Genomic DNA, 23263 nt, shown 5'->3' with positions numbered 1-23263 from the left:
AGGTGGGAATTTAAGGAGATGGGACCTGGATAAACTGAAAGAACCAGAGGTTGTACAGAGTTTCAGGGAGAGCATAAAGGAACAATTGACAGAAATGGGGGAAAGAAATACAGTAGAAGAAGAATGGGTAGCTTTGAGGGATGAAGTAGTGAAGGCAGCACAGGATCAAGTAGGTAACAAGACGAGGGCTAGTAGAAATCCTTGGGTAACAGAAGTAATATTGAATTTAATTGATGAAAGGAGAAAATATAAAAATGCAGTAAATGAAGCAAGCAAAAAGGAATACAGATGTCTCAAAAATGAGATCGACAGGAAGTGCAAAATGGCTAAGCAGGGATGGCTAGAGGACAAATGTAATAATGTAGTGGGTTTTCTCACTAGGGGTAAGATAGATACTGCCTACAGGAAAATTAAAGAGACCTTTGGAGAAAAGAGAAACACTTGTATGAATATCAAGAGCTCAGATGGAAACCCAGTTCTAAGCAAAGAGGAGAAAAGCAGAAAGGTGGAAGGAGTATATAGAGGGTCTACACAAGGGCGATGTACTTGAGGACAATATTATGGAAATGGAAGAGGATGTAGATGAAGATGAAATGGGAGATATGATACTGCGTGAAGAGTTTGACAGAGTACTGAAAGACCTGAGTCGAAACAAGGCCCCGGGAGTAGACAACATTCCATTAGAACTACTGATGGCCTTACCATCTGGTGAGCAAGTTGTTTGAGACAGGTGAAATACCCTCAAACTTCAAGAAGAATATAATAATTCCAATCCCAACGAAAGCAAGTGTTGACAGATGTGAAAATTACTGAACTATCAGTTTAATAAGCCACGGCCGCAAAATACTAACACGAATTATTTACAGACAAATGGGAAAAACTGGTAGAAGCAGACCTCGGGGAAGATCAGTTTGGATTCCATAGGAATACTGACCTTACGACTTATCTTAGAAGAAAGATCAAGGAAAGGCAAACCCACGTTTCTAGCATTTGCAGACTTAGTGAAAGCTTTTGACAATGTTGACTGGAATACTCTCTTTCAAATTCTAAAGGTGGCAGGGGTAAAATACATGGAGCGAAAGGGAAGCAGTGGTTGGGAAGGGAGTGAGACAAGGTTGTAGCTTCTCCCCGATGTTATTCAATCTGTATATTGAGCAAGCAGTAAGGGAAACAAAAGAATAATTTGAAGTAGGTATTAACATCCATTGAGAAGAAATAAAAACTGAGGTTCGCTGATGACACTGTAATTCTGTCAGAGACAGAAAAGGAGCAGTTGAACGGAATGGACAGTGTCTTGAAAGAAGGATATAAGATGAACATCAACAAAAGTAAAACGAGGATAATGGAATGTAGTCGAATTAAGTTGGGTGATGCTGAGGGAATTAGATTAGGAAACGAGACACTTAAAGTAGTAAAGTAGTTTTGCTATTTGGGGAGCAAAATAACTGATGATGGTCGAAGTAGAGAAGATATAAAATGTAGGCTGGCAATGGCAAGGAAAGCGCTCCTGAAGAAGAGAAATTTGTTAACATCGAGTATAGATTTAAGTGTCAGGAAGTCGTTTCTGAAAGTATTTGTATGGAGTGTAGTCATGTATGGAAGTGAAACATGGACGATAAATTGTTTGGACAAGGAGAGAATAGAAGCTTTCAAAATGTGGTGCAACAGAAGAATGCTGAAGATTAGATTGGTAGATCACGTAACTAATGGTGAAGTATTGAATAGAATTGGGGAGAAGAGAAGCATGTGGCACAACTTGACAAAAAGAAGGGACCGGTTAGTAGGACATGTTCTGAGGCATCAAGGGATCACAAATTTAGCATTGGAGGGCAGCGTGGAGGGTAAAAATCGTAGAGGGAGACCAAGAGATGAACACACTAAGCAGATTCATAAGGATGTGTGTTGCAGTAGGTACTGGGAGATGAAGAAGTATGTGCAGGATACGGTAGCCAGGGGGAGCTGCATCAAACAAATCTCAGGACTGAAGACCACAACAACAACAACAATAAGAATATGATAACCAAACTAGAAAACTAAAAACCATATAACATTATTAAATAAATTCAATATTTTGTGTTGTGTTTGTCTGCATTACTACATAAGACTGAATTTCAGTGGTGTAGCAGTAACCAAATAAAAGAAGCAGTTGTTGCCCCCCAAGGCCAATAAAGGAACTCTCATAGACTTTTTAAAATTCCATCTTGGTAACAAAACTGTCTTTGTCTTTAATGGTGCACTTCTTTCAAGTCCAGTCCTAAACTCGGATTTAATTCTGAAAAAGATTGGTGAACACATGTATCACTTACAGTTATGAGCAAACATTGTAAACCCATAACAAATATCTGTGGAAATTTCTGTTTGCAATGAGAGGAAAATAACTGACACATATCTATATAATGGAATGCCAATGTTGTCAACAACTGACTCTTCAGTAACCACGCTGTAGATTTTTGTAATAATTATAGATGAGATATGATTTTCTTCTACAGCACAGAAAAAATTATGCAAAAACATGACAGCAGTAAATATAACTAGCAGAAGCTCACTCTTTTCATTTCATTTTAGATCTGTATATTTAACAACATCCATTGATTCCGACCGCTGCATACCCCCCTCCCCCCAAATCTCTCTCTCTCTCTCTCTCTCTCTCTCTCTCTCTCTCTCTCTCTCACACACACACACACACACACACACACACACACACACACACACACACACACACACACACACATTATTTTTCTTTCTTAAATTCAGACTGACCTTTTAAATAAGAACGCTTCTTCTCTGAAATATCTCCCAACTTTGACATACATGGTTGTTACAGTAAATTAATGTACAAATTTTATACAAAGAAAGAGAAACTGTTAACATATCGGCTCACTGTTTTCACTGATGTCCAAACTCGAGATGCAGCGGATACCGTGCACGCAAGATTCTAACACGTGGGCGCCTTGGGCACCCAGGTTGTTGCAGCTCAGATCGAGTTCCAGGTCAACTGTAGACTCATTGCATGCCAGTCCAAGCAATAGGTTCCTGTCACCAAAGCAAACTGTTCACTGAGTGCTGTAGTTCTTAACAACAACAATTAAACAAACAGTACTTGGAACATGAACTAACTATTTAAGCTCAATCATTTTACTCTGCACTCAGATAGAAACAGACATACTTCCACACGATAATCTCCTTTTATATTTACCTGCAATAGGAAATGTTAAACAATACAATAGCTCTAGATGTTTGTCTACCAACAGTAAATAACAACATTAAATATAACAATATGATGCAAAGGATAGTTGCCACTTACCATATAGCAAAGATGCTGAGTCGCAGAAAGGCACAACAAAAAGACTGTAACACAATTAGCTTTCGGGCAACAAGGCCTTTCTAAAAATTAGACAACACACACACCCCTGGCGTCAGACTGCGAGTAGCAGGGCACTGTGGAAGAGCCAACTGGGTAGGTGTAATGAGGTGGCTGGGGCAGAAAGGGGGAGGGATAGCAGGGTAGGGGTGGGGGACGGTAAAGTGCTGCTGGGAGCGCGCAGGGACGAGGTGAAGAGTGTGGCAGCTAGGTGCAGTCGGAAGGTTATGCAGAGGGCAGAGGAGACAGTGGGAAGAGGAGGAGGGGGGAGGGTAGCAGAAAAGGAGAGATCTATAAAGCCTGGGTGTGTTGGTGGAATAGAGAGCTGTAGAGTGCTGGAATGGAAACAGCAAAGGGACTAGATGGGTAAAGATAATGACTAATGTAGTTTGCAACCAGGATGGATAAGGGAAGGTAGGATTATTGCAGGGAGAGTTCCCAATTGCGTAATTCAGGAAGTCTGGTGGTGGTGGGAAGGATCCAGATGGCACAGGCTTTGCTTTGAAGCAGTCATTGAGATGAAGAACATCGTGTTGAGCGGCGTGATTGCCGAGCACTTTGATGAGCACTATGCTCAAGTCTCAGTGTCGGAGACTTACCCCCCAGCCTTTCGCACCCTCAAACGGCAGCTGGAAGGGAAAGTGCTCTAGTTCACTACACGCCACAGTGAATCCTATAACGTCCCATTTACAGAGTGGGAGCTCCTTAGTGCCCTTGCCCATTGCCCCGACACAGCTCCTGGGTCAGGTTGGATCCACAGTCAGGTGATTAAACATCTCTCATCTGACTACAAGCAACATCTCCCTGTTATCTTCAAGTGGATCTGGTGCAATGGCATGGCACGAGAGCACCATCATTCTGGTACTCAAACCCGGTTGAAACCCGCTTGATGTGGATAGCTACTGGCCCATGAGTCTCACCATCTTTCTGTGTAAGCTGCTGGAACATATGGTGTGTCAATGGCTGGGTAGGGTCCTTGAGTCATGCGGCCTACTGGCTCCATGTCAGGGCGGCTTCTGCCAGGGTCACCCTACCACTGATAATCTTGTGTCCCAACTTTTTCCACACTAAGCAGACGTGTTGGCCCCTGCATTACTTCAGCTGACAGTATATGCATTATATTGTAATAGTATAGATTCTTGTGTGAAATTCCGAAGCTTTCTTTTTCATCCATTTCTTCCAAACAAAGGCCCCACTAGGGTGAATCGCTACGGGATGTGATACCTGGGACCCTAAGGACTGTACGAGTATATATGTTTCCGGAAGTCGATCTTGAAATGCTGATGACTGGGAGGGAGAGGCAGCAGGTTAGCAGGGGGATGGGATGGGAATGTGGCACTGTGAGCTCAGCTCACTATTTCTGCAGGCAGGGACAGCTGTGCGCAGTGCACAATGTCCTGCAGGAGTCAACTGAGAGGGGGAGACAGAATGGGGGAATAATGATACTATGGACAAGAGTGTGTGGGTGTAGAACAGATGCGTGAAGTGAGGTTCGTGGGACAGGTGTGAGACAGGCATTCATGGAGACTGAGAATGAGAGGAGTTCCGGATTTCAGGATGTGTTGTAGGAAAATTCTCACATATGTAATTCAGAGAAGTTGGTGGTGTGGGGAAAAATGCAAATATCACAGACTGTGAAAATCCACCACCTCATGCTTAGCAGTGTGTTCTACAGCCAGTCAGTGAACACTGCTCCCAGCCACAGTTTGGCAGTGGACTATCATTTGAGATAACAGCCTGTTGATGGTCATGCTCGTGTAAAAGGCTGTGCACAAATTATTACAGAGCTGGTATATGACACAACTGGTTTCACAGGCAGCCACATGTCCAACAGGATAAGATAAACCCATAATGAGGTTGGAGTGGGCTGTGCTGGTTGAGTATTGAACAGGTATCAGTAAAAAGGTCTTCCACAGCAGTACGATCCACATGACAATGAGTCGGGATTGGGTGTGGCATGAGGACAGACTAGGACATTATGCAAGTGGTAGAATACCACTTTGAGATAGTTAGAAAACACTGGGGGGTAGGGGGTTTCTCATTTCCAAACACAAAGATATGTAACTATGTGCAACAACTGCTGCTGCAGCCAGAATCAGCTGAGCTCACCAGTTCTACATTCCCGTCCCATGCGCCTGCTGACCTCACAGCTATCAGCTGCCCTTCCCCATCCCTCCTTCTCTCCCACTCCACACTTCCTACCGTCCGTTGCCCACTCCACCTGACACATCCCTTCAGTCCTCTTAAGCTGCATGCTAGCACAGTGCTGTCAGGTGGGACAATCCCTCTGTGCATGTGGGGAGTAGGGGGAGGGGGGAGGAGATGAGGGGCAGAGCGGAGGGGGCATGGCGCAAGCTCTGAAGTATAACTTGTCCAAAAGCTTCTGAAGTTCTAAGTCTAGTTTACGTGACTACTAACAACTCAGCATTTCAAGTATTTCCTCAGTTGTTAGCTTCATTCCTCAAATTGTTTTACTAGTAACATTGTTGCCAAGTAAGGAACAACAGAAGATATATGTTATGAAAAAAATATAAGATACTTATCTAATTTCTTCCAGTTACACTGTTAAGTGTATTCCTCTTTTCAGTACCACTGAATTAGGGTTCTGACCATCATTTCACACCTACACAAAAATTATTAAATTCTTGCAACTGGATACACTCCTTTGTTAACAAGTTTTGAAGGTTTGCCTTCCACTCGTGCAGGTTGTGCTCTTTGTGTGTGTGTGTGTGTGTGTGTGTGTGTGTGTGTGTGTGTGTGTGTGTGTGTGTGTGGAGTACAACAACCTATTCTTTTTGTAACATTGATAAAACAATAAAAACACAGCTGCTAAAAGAAAGGACAGTCCCTCCAAATACTGGATCTGGACTACTGGCCATTAAAATAAACGGCTATTCATTGGACGTAATGTATATTATACTAGAACTGACATCTGATTACATTTTCACACAATTTGGGTGCATAGATCCTGAGAAATCAGCACTAAGAACAACCACCTCTGGCCGTAATAACGGCCTTGATACGCCTGGGCATTGAGTCAAACAGAGCTTTGATGGCGTGTACAGGTACAGCTGCCCATGGAGCTTCAACACTACCACAGTTCATCAAGAGTAGTGACTGGCGTCTTGTGACGAGCCTGTTGCTCGGCCACCATTGAGCAGATGTTTTCAATTGGTGAGAGATCTGGAGAACGTGCAGGCCAGGGCAGCAGTCGAGCATTTTCTGTATCCAGAAAGGCCTGTACAGGACCTGCAACATGTGGTCATGCATTATACTGCTAAAACATAGTGTTTCGCAGGGATCGAATGAAGGGTAGAGCCACGGGTCGTAACACATCTAAAATGTAATGTCCACGGTTCAAAGTACCGTCAATGTGAACAAGAGGTGACCGAGACGTGTAACCAATGGCACCCCATACCATCACACCGGGTGATACACCAGTATTGCGATGACGAATACACGCTTCCAATGTGCATTCACCGTGATCTCGCCAAACACAGATGTGACCATTGTGATGCTGTAAACAGAACCTTGATTCATCCGAAAAAATGATGTTTTGCCATTCGTGCAACCAGGTTCGTTGTGGAGTACACCATCGCAGGTGCTCCTGTCTGTGATGCAGTGTCAAGGGTAACCGCAGCCAAGGTCTCCGAGATGATGGTCCATGCTGCTGCAAACATCATCAAACTGTTCGTGCAGATGGTTGTTGTCTTGCAAACGTCCCCATATGTTGACTCAGGGATCGAGACATATCTGCACTATGAGTTACAGCCATGCGAATAAGATGCCTGTCATCTCGACTGCTAGTGATACGAAGCTGTTGGGATCCGAAGCTGTTGGGATCCGAAGCTGTTCCGTATTACCCTCCTGAACCCTCCGATTCCATATTCTGCTAACAGTCACTGGATCTCGACCAACGCCAGCAGCAATGTCGCGATACAATAAACCGCAATCGCAATAGGCTACAATCCGACCTTTATCAAAGTCGGAAACGTGATGGTACGCATTTCTCCTCCTTACACGAGGCATGACAGCAACGTTTCACCAGGCAACGCCAGTCAACTACTGTTTGTGTATAAGGAATCGGTTGGAAACTTTCCTCATGTCAGCACGTAGTAGGTGTCACCACTGGCGCCAACCTTGTGCGAATGCTTTGAAAAGCTAATCATTTGCATATCACAGCATCTTCTTCCTGGCGGTTAAATTTCACGTCTGTAGCACATCATCTTCGTGGAGCAGCAATTGTAATGGCCAGTAGTGTAGATACACATAAGCCACAGGAAATTAATAGGACAGTATTCTAAATTTTATTTCACACTGCGGACAGGCGCCAGCTTATAGCTCATAAAGGAAACCAACATGTAATGGATTAATGTGTTGCAGAAATAACACAAAAGTTAACACGAGTCACTAAAAGGACCACATACAGCTTCTTTGTTTATTTCTTTAAATAATATTAACAATCACAAAGCACACAGATCTACAATATTATTACAATGGCTACTTATAGTTTCAGCACACAATACCGTTATGTACGTAAGGCTGACAACCAGTGTAAACAACCTGGAGCAGCACGAAGTCAGGCGTCATCAACAACCACAGATGGGCCAAGTATAAGTGTATGACCAGTATTTGTGTTTCTGTGGACTGTGCACCATATGCTCTGCTTTCAGTAAACGATAGGTAGGTATCCAACATAATTACTTACAATACAGTTTTGCTTACTACAGCTTAGTTTTCCTTACGAAGCAACCATGCCCACAGGGAAAAACACACACACACTCACACACACACACACACACACACACACACACACACAAAGCATCAGAACTTCAACACAACTGTGCTAAATAAATAAATAAAATAAAAAAGTACTTCAAAATTTCTTACAACTTGATAGATATTACACTTTCATTTTATCTACATTATATTTTCTGTTTTTGTACTTCAGTAATATACAAGACACTATTTTCCCAAGAAATATGCCAAGAACAGTGAATAATTTCACATAAGTTGAAGCTACTCTTGTACCAAACAAATCTAGCCATTATTTCACAAAAATGGCAGGAATTACAAAGGATATTTGAAAATCAAGTCTTACCACATAAATTACTTAAAATTATACAATTTTAATAAAAATCATATAAACGTAAAATACTTTGAATAATTACTTCAGAGCTTCCAGAGGCAGTTTGCAAAATGACATATTGAGAGATTTGAGGCTCAGTGTACTTGTGAAGAACTGTTTGAATGATGGTGGAACTTCTTTGGTCTTCTTTGTGCTGAACATGTTGCGGGAAACATTTAAATGTACCAAGTTAGTTGCACATCCTCTCAAGAGAGCTCCAAATATCTGAAATTGCAAAAAGTAGCCTCTTGATTTAAAGCTTTTTACAATTTACACTGAAAGATGTCATTGGTACTTAAATATGGGATATATAAGACATTTGTGTGTTAAATATTTAGCAACCATACAGATAACATAATGAACAGGATCATGAACAAACAGTTCAATCTGTTGACTTTACATTACAAATACTTGTATATTCTCAATCTATGGCTTTCCTTTAATGTTTACATCTTTCACTTACTAATTTCATTTAAACTATAGTAACAATGGAACATTCACGCAGTTAACTAAATGTGGTTGCTCTCCTGACCTCTCCAATAATATTATTACATATTTGCAACAACTCCATGGCGCACATACATTTTAGCCTACGATTCATTTATATTTTAATGCCAGACGCACAATTTTTCAACACAGTTGTATTTAATAGTCTTTTGTATATATGGGTCCATTGCTGCTGAAAATTTCTTGATGGAAATCATTGACCAACACAGATTGTGTTTATTTTTTAAGTAAACACTTCACTTTGTGTTTTTGCACTATTAGCTAATTCGAGGGAGATATGATAAGTAACTACAATTTTTCACTGTGACGAAGGTTACTTGAAAATACCCAAGATGACATAATTAGCTAATAGTGCAAAAGCATTAAATAAAGTGTGTATTTCAAAATTAAAGCAGCCTATGTAGGGCAATGACTTCTTTCAGGCAAGATGTACTTATTTCAAGTCAGTGGAATAATCATGTTTTATCAGAGATAAATTACTGGAAATGTCATTTTCATGTAAATTATATATTAAGCATTTCGTAAGAAGACATTTAGCATAATAAAATGTAAAAGAACTGTTCATTTAATGATTCTACTTATAATCCCAACTATGGTTTTACTGTCCAGGAACAATTTCACTTGACAGTAAAGAGAAACATGTTTTTATCATTTTCTGTAAGATAAAGAAGCACTACTCGAATTAGTACATGAAGATAAATTACATCAAATCGTTTCACTAAAATAAAAAAAAAACATCAAATGGATAATTTACAACATTCTGAATAAAATGTGGACTCTACTATGTTAAAGACAGGTGTGATGATTTCTCTGAGAAGCAGTTTTGTAAAAAAAGGAATCAGAGCAACATGCAAAGAAACATAATATGTACCTCCGCTCAAGTTAAGTCACCATCAGATATTGTTACTGCTATTGAGCTTTGCTGGAAATACCACATCTACAAACTGAAAGCTGTTTCTAATTTACTAATATCTGTGAAGCTTATTATGATATTTTTATGATACAAAACTAAATAATCAAATTTACTACTTACCGACTCTAGTACCGTATCAGTTCCAGAAAGATCTAAGTGTGTCAAACTGTTTGGCTGTGCAAGGAAGTTACAAAGGTTCTGAAAAAAATAACAGTTAATGTGAAAGTTAAAGAAAATAATAAAAATGGTTGTATAATTCATTACTGTTAAGTGATTCTATTGATTATTAATACAAAGAGTTCATATGGTGTTTCAGTATTGTGTAAATGACACAAATAGTTGAGACTAGCATAGAGTATGCAAAGTAAGTGTGTAAATGCCGAATTCTGTTCCAGAACTTCAGTAGTTAGTACAATCTGCTGTAATATGTTTTAATTAGGATCTATTGCCATTTCAAAATTTAGCTCTTTCAAATCTACATTTAATCTTATTGACCATGGGAAGTTTTGTGGAAATTGCAAATTCATGCATGCTACTAAAACAGCTTCTCAAAAAAAGACTGACTACACAGAATAATGGCCACTCCCTCCTCCCTTTCTTTCTCTGGCTGTGTGTGTGTGTGTGTGTGTGTGTGTGTGTGTGTGTGTGTGTGTGTGTGTGTGTCTGTCTGTGTGTGTTTTTCTGAACAAAACACTTTTTCCCTTTCATTTGAGCTTATATTAATATAGGCTATTGATTTCCTCTACGACCAGAAATATCTTCATTGTAAACATCAAATACATGGAATTTTAAACTAATAAAAACAGAAAATTACTTATAGTCTTTCTTGTACAACTCACATTTATTTCCTCCTTGAGATTGTTCCCACTGAGGTTGAGGTAGCTTAATGTGCTTGGGACCAGCTTATTGACCGACAGTGCATGTGCGAGCTGGTTTACACCCTTTGAGGACAAACCACAGTGAGAAAGGTTTAGATGAACCAAGCCTTTTGGAAGTTTCCCAAGTGGGCTACTCAGCTGATTAACACCTACACACAATTAGAGGTCAAGTAACATGAATTAGATTGTTAACTTTTAGGTTACATGGTTATTAACAAATACACTGATGTGACAAAAGTCATGGAATAGCGGTAAGCACATATAATGGTGATTGTAGTATTGTGTTCACAGGTATAAAACGGCGATGCTTTGGCAGAGCTGTCAGGTGATTCATGTGAAAAGTTATCTGAAGTGATTATGGCCACATTAAATAAGTTAACAGACTGGCAGATTAAAACTGTGTGCCAGACAGACTAGAACATGGGACATTTGCCTTTTGCGGGAAACTGCTCTACCATCTGTTAACAGACTCTGAACGCAGAATGGTAGTTGGAGGTAGGTGCATGGGACATTCCATTTCGGAAATTGTTACGGAATCCAATATTCCAAGATCCACAGTGTCAAGAGTGTGATGAGAACACCACATTTCAGGCATTAACTCTCCCCATGAAGAAAGCAGTAGCTGACGTCCTTCAGTCAACAACAGAGAGCAGCAGCATTTGCGTAGAGTTGTCAATGCTAATAGACAAGCAAAAGTGTGTGAAATAACCGCAGAAATCAATGTGAAACATGTGACAGAAGTACCCGTTAGGAAAGTGCGGTGGAATTTGGAATTATATATTAAAAACAAAGATTCCAAGACTTACCAAGTGGGAAAGCGCCGGCAGACAGGCACAATGAACAAAACACACAAACAAATTACTAGCTTTCGCAACCGATGGTTGCTTCTTCAGGAAGGAGAGGGAAAGACGAAAAGATGTGGGTTTTAAGGGAGAGGGTAAGGAGTCATTCCAATCCCGGGAGCGGAAAGACTTCCCTTAGGGGGGGAGGGGGGGGGGGGGGGGGGGAGGGAAGTCTTTCCGCTCCCGGGATTGGAATGACTCCTTACCCTCTCCCTTAAAACCCACATCTTTTCGTCTTTCCCTCTCCTTCCTGAAGAAGCAACCATCGGTTGCGAAAGCTAGTAATTCTGTGTGTGTGTTTGTGTGTTTTGTTCATTGTGCCTGTCTGCCGGCACTTTCCCGCTTGGTAAGTCTTGGAATCTTTGTTTTTAATATATTTTTCCCATGTGGAAGTTTCTTTCTATTTTATTTACGAAATTTGGAATTAGTTAGCTATGGCACCAGGTGACAGATACAAGTGCCTTTGCTAACAGCACGACACTATCTGCAGTGCCTCTCCTGGGCCCGGGACCGTATCAGTTGGACCCTAGATAACAGGAAAACTGTGGCCTGGTCAGATGAATCCCCATTTCAGCTGCTAAATGCTGATGATAGGGTTCGAGTGTGCTGCAGACTCCATGAAGCCACGGACACAAGTCATCAACAAGGGACTGTGCAATCTGCTGGTGGTCCATAATGGTGTGGAATGGACTGGAAATGGTTTGACTTCTTGGAAACCAGTTGCAGCCATTCACGGACTTCACATTCCCCAACGATGACAGAATTTTTATGAATGACAATGGTCCATGTCAGAACATTCTTTACAATTTGAACAAAAGTTTTGACCACCCACATTGTCCAAGATGAATCACATTGAACATTTATAGGACATAGTAGTGAGGTCAATTCATACACAAAATCTTGGACCAGCAACACTTCACAATTATGGACACCTATTTAACAATTACTGACAGCTATAGAGGCAGCATGGCTCATTATTTCTGCAGCGGACTTACAACAACTTGTTGACTCCATGATGCATTATGCTGGGCAAAAGAAGGGCCGACATGATATGAGGAGGCATCCATTGACTATTGTCATCTCAGTGTGCAAGCCAAAACACAATACAAAAACAACTTATATAACTCCTAGCCTTACCCTAATGCTTTCCAATTTTCAAGTAAGTGTGTCTTTCTGGAGATGATTTACTGTTGCCTATTTTTATATTTGCTTTCTTCCTTGCCTCGTTTCTCTCACTTGCATTTTTCATGATGTTTATTAAAAAAGAAACCCACGTCCAGCTATCTGATGTTATGTCGATTACCATTATTAAAGATAACATGTTGCTTATAAATCATGTCCACTCAAGTTTCCCATTATTTTTATCCCTATCTTTCTGCCCTCCTGGTGAATTTTGAGCTGGACTACCTTCTCTGCCCCATCAATTTTATCTTCCTAAGCCACCACTAGCTTTTAAATAAGAAATTTATGTTTGCATTGGCAAAGACTCAACATGATACACACAAATTGCAGAACTTGTCTTTATTAATCCATGTCACCTAAGTCACAGTGTTATACACATACATCGTATCATAACAACATTACAGAAATTAAAACCAGACAATAAATATCATTGGTATGAAGGTCTTGTACCACAAATAACATGTAGAGAGAATCTGGGTATAATCTTAGAACTATTAGGCCCTTCATTATTTTTGCTTCCAGACAGAAACAGCACATTTATCAGTATAATATAAAAGTGAAAGCTATGTATTCCCACTCACATGATTTCTCGAAGCATGTATAATGCATTAAACATTACAAATTAGAATGTGCTGTATGGAGTAAGATATTTACAACAGTATTATAAATAAAGCCATGTCACAAGTTTATCTTATTAACATGCAATAATTATGAGAAGTAATCAACAATGACCTGCAGCATCCCAACTACTTCAACTACACAGACATAGTTATCTTAATCAAATCACAATAATTGCACAATAACAATCAGGATTCAAGTACATACATGTAACAGTAACACACAGTGATCAGCCAGAACATTATGACCACCGACCAACTATTGACATAAACCCGTCCAAGTCATAGCAGCATCATCTGGCAAGGAATGACTGCTAGTCAGAAACATGCACAGTGCATGTAGTTTTCAGTGTGCATGCCACCCGTGTGTACAATGTGGAAGGCATGTGATCAATCTGAGTCCGACTAAGGGCAGACTGTGATGTCCCAGAGGCTCAGCACAGGCAGTTTACAAACTGCACAACTTATCAGGTGTTCAAGGATTGCTGGGTGAGTGTCTTCAACATGTGGCAAGACCTACATTAAATCATGTCCAGATGTCATCGGGTCGGACAGCCACCCCTCACTACAGATGTCGGATACACCTAACAACAAGATTCCGCAGCCAACAACTCATTCATGTACCAACACGAACACCACAACATCGTTAACCAGAACTGAAATGGGAATGCGACCATCAGCACTGGATGTTGGTGCAGTGGCAGAGCACTGAACGGTCTGCTGAATCCCAACACCTTCTCGCATCTGTCGTCTTCTAGGGCACAGCTCCTTGATGCCTGTACTGCAAGATGGAGACAAGCAGGCAGTTGCTCCTTTATGCTCTGGGGAACATTCACGTGAGCATCCATGGGTCCAGTGGACCTTGTTCAAGAGGATATGACAGCCAAGGAGCATCCTAAACTGATTGCAGACAACATACACCCCTTTATGACGAGCGTGTTTCCCGACAGCAATAGCATTTTTCAGTAATATGGTGCACCATGTCACATGGCCAGGAGTGTGATGGAGTTGTTCAAGCCAAATGATTTGCTAACGCTCCCCCCTCCCCTCCTCCCCCCCCCCCCCCCCCCCAACTCTCGAGATAACACGATCAAAGACATCTGTTATGTAACTGAAGGTGGTGCCAGAGCTCATCGGCCCCCTCCCCAGAATTTACGGGAATTAGGTGACGCGTGGGCAGCAGATGTGTTACCAGCTCCCTCCAGGAACCTACCAAGTCTTCCTCATTGCTTCCCCTGCCACAACGCATTGTTGCTGTTATCTGTACCAAAGGCGGACATACCGGCTGTTACTGAAAAACAGCCATTTTGTGGAAAATATTAGAACTAAAAATTTCCCTAGACACTTTGTTTGCCTCTTAAAGAGTCTACATGTAAATATGAACATAGTTGAATGTTCAAGTTTAAAAATGACAGATGAAATTTTAATAACCTAGGATCTTTGACAAGAGTATAATCCATCTCCCACTTTATTTCATTTATATGGTGACGACCTTGTTATGAAGTGGAATGATGAAATACAGTTACAAATTAAAATATGATCTAGTATACCATTAAATACTCTATTATACACTGATGAACAAATAACTATACAGGAAATAGAAGATAATATACAAACAGCAGTCTGCACACTCAGCCAAAATGTAATGTATTTCAATTTAACTGTATCTGCAACTAATAAAAATATAATGGCGTTCAAAGGAATGAATCCAGACAGGTAAAAAGAAAAAGAAAAAGAAAAGAAACACACACACACACAAATGAGAAAATTTTAGAACCATTTTATAGGAAAAGATATTAATGTAAATTACGACAAAGACACTGACAAAAAGTTCAACAGCTTTCAAGCTATCTTCAGAATGACTAGTAGAACTTTGGTAATAAAACAAGAACGGAAATATCCAGAAATTCTATAAAGTTATGGTTATATATGGTTCTAAACCATGGACAATAAAAAAAAATTATACAGGCAGTAGGGATGACTTTTTGAGATATGTAATGGGCTGTAATAATGGATAAAATATGGAATGAAAAAAATAAGATTTAATTTGACTATCTTTTCAGTTAATGACCAGGCAGAATACCATAAAATAGAATAGAATGAAATGGAAGGATCATGTTGACACAACAACAGAAAACAGACTGCCAAAAAAATAATGAATTGTTGCCCAACTTGAAAAAGAGAACTAGGTGACCTCGTAACAGGTGACTGGATGAAGAGAATCAAACAGGTGACTGTAACATCAAATCCTTGAAAGGAGATGATGATGATGATGATGATGATGACAATGGGAACATGTAATGATAATTTAATCACTGGGTGTGTACAAAATTTGCAAATGGTCGAGAAATAGTGTAGGTATGTTGGTATCAAAAAATGGTTATCTATTTGGAAGAAAATTATGATGTAAATGAATTATGGGGTACATAGACTGTAGCAGCTATAATCAGAAAATTTTTGTTACTGTAACTGAACACTCCTAGAAATAAGAATGCCAAATTTATGTACTACAATATATTTTGGAAGTTAACTGTTGCTATATTTTTCTGCCTAGAGCAGATTAAAAAAGAAATGGCTAGTTTAATTCTGAACAATTTGTAAATAAGAATGAAAGAAAAGTAGAAATGTATACAAAAGTGTTGTTGATATTTTCTGTTCAAACTCAGTGTGATAAACGTTGTCCCACTTTCAGTTAAGTTAGTCAATTTGCTACACAAAACAGCTGGTTACTCTTTCTCTTGCACTAGAATAGTGAACAATATCTCAAAATATGGTGTCTTCATTAATCTTTGCCATACGAAGAGCCATGTCTACCACTCTCTGCTATGCAAACTCGGAAAGAAGGTCTAACATCCACTCACCAGTAGTCAATACAAGTTGGGCTGGGAAAGGACAGGGAGGAAAACTGGCAGCTTATCTTCTCAAAACAACTGCGGTTATGACGAGACAAGATGCCCTGACAAAAGGAAGTAGCCATCAGGATCTGAGACAGATGAGAACTCCACTACCCAAGGTGCAGTGGGTTTAGTAGTTTGGTTTGGCTGGCTTTTTAGAGTTAAAGGAACCAAACCACGAGGTCATCAGTCCCTTCACCCCGTTTGTGTTAAATCAGGAATAATTATCATAAGAAAGATACAAAAGGCAAATCCTGGGAAGCCCAGTTGTAATGAAGATACAGTAAGACAGAGATAAAAGCAAGGAGAAGTAGGGGAGGAGTGAGAGGGAGTAAGGTAGGTGAGTTTTGTCTGCCCAGATTGCAGCTGGGAGGTCCTCAGAGCACAGTATGCAGTAGGAGACATATCCTCTGCATCACACCAGTACCATCTCACCATCCATTACCCCAAGAAAACGAGCAGCACAGACATGATGATAAAATTTTTGGCAAGATAGAACATTAAAAATGGTAAATGGAAAAGCATAAAGAGATGGGAAGGGTAGGAGACAGGCTGGACTGCTGAGCAATCACCGCCGTGGTTCTTCTGTATCAGAGCAGACCCTCCAACCCCTCAGGTGGTCAACGGGGCGAAAGTGCCCCACATTAACAGAGATGATTCATGGGCAAAACATAAAACCAGGTCAGGTGCTTCCAGTCGAGTGTGGCAAATGTATAACTGACAAAGGATGGGTGACTGCCTGTGAGAAGTGCAAAAGGAACACTGACACATTTTCGTGGTCTCCTTTATTGCCCTCGGTTTGTTTGGGGAATCCAGGGTAGGCCATTCTGGGTTCCATACCTCCAACAACTAATGGTGTAGAGTCAACCAGAATTCCAGTTGTGGGACCCCCATTTCCAAAATCGGCATCCTGGTAGCCCACTTTGCCAAACAAGGCATGTTCATTCCCTGAGATCCAAACATGACCAGAGGCCTAAACAAAGATGACCAGCAGTCCAGCTTGATGGAGATCAGATAAAAGATCCTCGATAGTGATGACTAATTGGTGACGAGGGTAGCACTGGTCCACTGCCTGAAAGCTGCTCAGTGAGTTGCTGCAGATTAGAAGCATCATTAGTTTGGATGCTTATGGGAGCTACGAATGTGTACAGCATAACTGAATTGCTGTTGTTGGTGCCTGATCCGTAGTGGAGGGACCAGCCTCTGTGAGTAGGCTGTTCACAGGTCTAGTTCGAAAGGCTTGTGTTATGAGTCAGACCCCACAGTGGTCCATTGGCTCCAGTGACTGCAACGCTGAGGGTTTTGTAATGCTGCAAAAAGATAGTGCAGTCTGCACGCTCAACTGGTGTTATTGAGGCAGCAAAGCGTATTAAGGTGTAGCCAGCACCTTTCCTTATGTTAGCGAAGATGTGGAAGCCATGTCAATGGGCATTTAAGACCAATCTCAAAAAGTGATAAGTCTCCACCACATTGAGTAATTGGTCATTAGGATAAAAATTAGGATTGTGTCAGTCTTAGCAGCTGAAAACAGAAAGCAAGGGGTGAGAAGAGTCCAAGACTGCACCTTTCCCTGCAGTAAGCATTCATTAACACTCATACTAGAGGAGAAACAGTAAAAGCAAAAATCATCGGTATACAAGGAAGGTGATATGAAGACCCCACAGCTGCTGCTAGACCATTGGTGGCCAGCAAAAACAGAGGAGCACTTGATACAGAGCTGTACTGAACCCCATTCTCTTGCATATGGAAGGGAGAGAGGCAGGGAGAGAGGGGGGGGGGGGGGGGGGGGGGAGGAGAGTGTACTGTGGGAAGCATCAACTTGAACCAAGAATGTAGTTCTGGGCAAAATCTGAAGTGGGCCCCAGAGACCCCACTCACATAAGGTAGTGAGGATGTGGTGTCACCATGTGATGTCAAAAGCCTTTTGCAAGTTGAGGAAGACAGTAATAAGGTGATGGTATATGTCAGAAACTGTCCGGTTGGCAGACATCAGACAAACCAAGTTATCAGCAGTGGAACGGTCATGAGGAAAGCCACCCTGGAACGGAACCAGAATGTCACAAGACTCAAGGAGCCGATGTAGCTGCCAGCTCGACATGTGTTCAAGCAACTTACAGAGAACACTGGTGAGATTAATTGGGCAACAACCGTCCATCTCTAGAGACTGCTTATCCACTTTCAGAACCAAGGCAATGATTCTTTCTTGCCACTGAGAATGGCACTCATCCTCACTCAAGATGCAGTTGAAGGAGATGACACTGGTAATCCACTGACAGGTGTTTGAGCATTCAGTTGTGGATGTGGTCTGGCCCCGGGCCTGTATCAGGCCAAAGGACTACAGCACTGAAGAATTCCCACCCACAGAATAGAGCATTATTTGGCTCCAAGTGACATGTAGTGACGGACAAGTGCACTTGTTCCACCTGCTGTTTGAGGACATGGAAGATAGGTTGATAGTTCTCGAATGCAGAGGCTCTAGCATAATGCAGAGGAAAATGCTCAGCAACAGCATCTAGGTCAGTGAGTACCACACTGTTCCAGGAAATACCAGGTGCAACAGCAGGGGACTGCTATGCATAGAGGGATATGGTCTTCACCCAGACCTGTGACAGAGGGATGTGTGTACAATGGCTGAAATGTACTATTCCCAGCATTCTTGCTCTCATCATTTTATAAGGTGTGAACCTGGGCACAGAACCTTTTAAAGGCAATGAAATGCTCCATTGGTAGGTGGGCACTGAATTATGCTGACTGGGATGTTTTCCTTCCACAGTCCTTAGCTCCCTGCTATGTGGTGGTATTGGTGCAGCTATCCAAATTAAAGCAGTCCTGTCACACGGCAAGATCAACAGCCATGAACGGAAGTACTGCATGAGGGGTGAAACTTGCTGCCTTAGCAGATGGCCAAACTGCTAAGACAGTGGTGCAGCAAAAGGCCGTCCCAAGTTCTTACCAGTCAAAGTCGTCCGACCCGACAGTTGAATGGTCAGTGTGACAGATTGCCATCCTAAGGGGCCCGGATTCGATTTCCGGCTGGGTCGGGGATTTTCTCCACTCAGGGACTCTTCACCATCGTTTCATCCCAATTCGGGGCGCAGGTCACCCAGTGTGGCGTCGATTGCAATAAGACCTGCACCAAGGCGGCTAGACCTGCCCTGTAAGGGGCCTCCCAGCCAATGACGCCAAATGCTCATTTCCATTTTACCAGTCAAAGTTACAAAAATTTAACTGAAAACTAAAATAATGAAAAAATCTTGGGTTTTTCCTGGCTGAAAAAATTCTTGTGTTTTTCCTTGATTCCCCAGCTAACCTGAGGCATACGCACTCTGGTGGAGCCTTAACAAAATTCAATTACTACAGAACCAGCCATACATTTGTTTCAGGTTGTGTGGGGGAAATTGTGGAAGAGTTAAATCGAGATGTCTTCTTCAGTTAAAACTTCCAGGCTGAGAGGCCACAGTTGATGTATAGAACTGCTTCCTAAGATTTCATCTCCAACTGTGGGAGACATGTTTGGAGGTAAAACGGCCACTACCACTAAGGCAGTTGGAGATGCAACATTAGGAAGCAGTTATATACATAGACCATGGCCTCTCAGCCCAGAAGTTTTAACTGAAGATGCTGTCAGCCACAAAGGCCTACAATGTATGACTAAATCTGGGTCAGCAGATAGGGAATTGAACCACCATCCTCCCAAATGCAATCCATTGCTAACCATGGTGCCACTTTGCTCGATCATAAACTCAGATATGCCACATTCTTCTGTCAGACACTACTCTCTTTAGTTTAGATGCAAGAGATAAATTAAGCACAAAACTCTTTGTGTTATGAATGAGGTGAATTGCTATTCTCCTGTAAAATAAATTGTCACAGGAGAGCAATCACCATTTATTATTAAGTTAGTAAAATTACTGTTATATCATCTGGTTATAATTATGTCTATTATACATAATTATGAATAGCTCAACCGAGCGTATCAACTGTTATCTTATCCATACCAAACTTCAGCTGCATCAGTATTACATAACTGTATATGTCTCAATGTATTTCTTTCTGTCCTCATTTTAAAGTGTAAGTAAATTAATGACATGAGAAGTATTACAGCTGCAAATATTACTGAAATTGTTAGATTTGCTGGGTTAAACATGAATTTTGTGTGAAACACATGTGAGAACTATTACAGAAAAGTTTAACCTTAGAGACTTTGTACCTTGCAGTTCTGATTAAGTGGTGGAATGACTCCAGCAAATAGTTGTGTGGGGTCCACAACGGTCTTCTCGCTGCATGAGCGGCAAACCTGCAATTCCTCACATTACTGGCTGACACGTGTTAAAGGGATGTTTGGTGTTTAAACCATAAGGGCTGCAATTAGTGCATACTCTTTAGGCTGCTAATACAAGGAAATGTGTCAGCTTTAGCAATGCTCTGCTTGAAGATGTGGAAGATGATAGATTCTTCTCACAGTTTGTTTTTGATGATAAAAATACCTTTTGAAGTTTTCAGTACAGTGAACAGACAGAATGTGTGTGTATGGAACCCTCAGAGTCCTTATGTAATTGTTTAGCATGAAACATACTTGCCTAAAGTGAAAATGTTTTGTGCCATTTCCTGTTAAAAAGTTTATGGGACCTTTTTTGTTTAACAAAACACAGCGACTGGAATGAACAATCTTTGAATGTTACAGACTTGGCTTTTCTGACAACCTGAGGACGAGTCTAATGACTCCATTTTCCAATAGTATGGAGTTCCATCATACAACACTGTACCTGAATTCTCAATGACATGCTGCCTCAATGCTCGATAGGGGTGCACGGGAACCTGTGAAATTGCCCTATATTCTTAGCCTAAAACATCTCCAGGCATAACCGTGCAACTTTTTCTCCTAAGGATATCATTTGTCCGTTACTTTGTGACACAGATGAGTTGTAGAACATGGTAAGAGCTGTAGTAACTTCAATCAATGAAGAAATGTTACATAAAGTTAATGATGTATTAATTATTATCTACATGTGATTTATGATGCAGCAGCTGCTGGTGGTGGTGGAAACAGACAGCATTTGCAATAAAATAACTAAAAACTTCAAAATTTTAGTGAGTATTTCACAGTATGTATCTGTGCTATAACGTGTTTCCAACAGTAAATATGAAAGCTTTAATTAGGCCATGTCCTATGTTACACGTGCATGAGACTCTTGACATTCAGAGACATATAAATGATTGAATGTGAATGGTTACTGAAAGACCCTATCAAAAACATGAAAGTGCCATATTCTCCTTTCGTAATTTAGAGTTCTTATCAACAAACTTCACTGAGGGGGAAACACTTAGTAAATGAAAGGCTGCAGAATCACATCAATTTACAAACCATCGAGTGCTGATTCCCTGTGTCAAAGTTCCAAGTAACTTTTAGGGCCTGCGTACAAAAACTGTGATTGTTGACATTTACTGCCTCAGGGATATGAGCACAACAATTTGAATGGCCACAGCAATGCAAGAATGCACTGAAGGTAACCACCTGAAAGCCAGCTAAGATGCCACCTGAACTTTGAACTTTTGGCCCATCAGGAAGAGAATGGATCCTTCAGCTCTTCAAAAATTGCATGAGCAGCCATCAAACAACAAAGGTATTGAGGGGAGGGGAGGGGAGGGGAGGGGAGGGGGGGGGGGGGAAGTAATACTTCTTCTCAAAGGAGGCAAGGAAGCATAAACCAGGCAATGAAGCAAATGATCATGAGAACCTTAGCTCAGTTAGCCTTTACAAGCCACATCTACAAACTGATAAAATACATGATACCTAATAGAAATCTATCAATAATTCATCCTCTACTTATAAATGAGCAATTAGGGCTTCAGCCAAAAAAAAGTTGTACAAGGTAACTCTTGAATATTACACCGTTCACGTAAGGTGAGTTTGAAACTCATCGTATTGCTGGTATGGCTTGCACAGATTTGACAACAGCATGTGATACTGTCAATCATAGTTAATGCATGTCTGATTGTACAACTTTCTCAATGGCCTCCATGTCACTGAATTCACCAGCACTCTTCTGCAAAATCACCTCTCCAATATCTACTTCAATGACTAGCCATTGGATTAGTACATGAAGCTTCCTTTGTTTGTATGAAATAGCCCTTGCTGCACAAAACAACAGCTTTGACAGTGGATACGGAAATCTGACAAAAACCCCAAGAAATCCATCAGTATGCTATAATTGGAACCATTTAAGACCAAACCCTTCTAGCACACAAGTTTGCATATTCCGTCTACAGAACAGAGATGCTCATCGTGAGCTACATATAGTATTGCCAGGATCCTGATTACTGCTCTGTCACATTCCAAAGTTACGTTAGAAAACATTGTAAGAACATCAAAATGAAAAACTCCACATGAAACAATCGGCTTTGTAAAGTGGCAGGATCAAAATGGGGCTCATACCCTCCAAAAACCAGTGCAGCTGCACTGGCACAGTAGAATGTGCCTTTTCGGCACAGTCCAGAGCATTCTATACAAGACCAAGGAATAGAACATTTACTCAGAGAAGCCTGCGGGCTGATTAAGGACTGCCTCAAGCCTACTATTTCATATAAACTTTTATTACCTAGCTGGAACAATGCCACCATCTGTATGCAGTGAAGTGGCTGCCGATAAGCAGAGGTTTAAAATGAAGCAGAGCAGTGGCCAACCGTTGCACGGGTATACCTCTCTTCCTCGATGGCGGAGATCTGGGAAGAGCTTCCTACAGTCATGTGAGAATCTTGCCATGCCTCCTCCTGAGAAAACGAGGCTGCAAACATCTACTCCGCTGATCAATGACACCACCTGAGCAACTGAACCCCAGACACAGCATGTGAGCTGACTATGACACCACCTGAGCAACTGAACCCCAGACACAGCATGTGAGCTGACTATGACACCACCTGAGCAACTGAACTCCAGACAC

General features: G+C 41.2%; 1 protein-coding gene across 8 annotated transcripts in view; it reads right to left on the bottom strand.

The window, feature by feature from the left end:
* Positions 1-23263, bottom strand: part of LOC126356058 (F-actin-uncapping protein LRRC16A) — a 488103-nt gene that overhangs the window by 188825 nt on the left and 276015 nt on the right. For all 8 annotated transcript variants that reach the window (XM_050006760.1, XM_050006755.1, XM_050006753.1 and 5 more), the window contains 4 exons: positions 10749-10936; positions 10030-10107; positions 8533-8714; positions 2882-3033 (listed from right to left, as the gene is read on the bottom strand). In XM_050006760.1, the coding sequence (XP_049862717.1) occupies positions 2882-3033; positions 8533-8714; positions 10030-10107; positions 10749-10936 (600 nt within the window). The remainder of the gene's footprint in view (positions 1-2881; positions 3034-8532; positions 8715-10029; positions 10108-10748; positions 10937-23263) is intronic.

This window comes from Schistocerca gregaria, chromosome 3 (genome assembly GCF_023897955.1).
Source record: "Schistocerca gregaria isolate iqSchGreg1 chromosome 3, iqSchGreg1.2, whole genome shotgun sequence".
NCBI lineage: Eukaryota > Metazoa > Arthropoda > Insecta > Orthoptera > Acrididae > Schistocerca > Schistocerca gregaria.
This window is presented reverse-complemented; position numbering and strand designations above follow the sequence as displayed.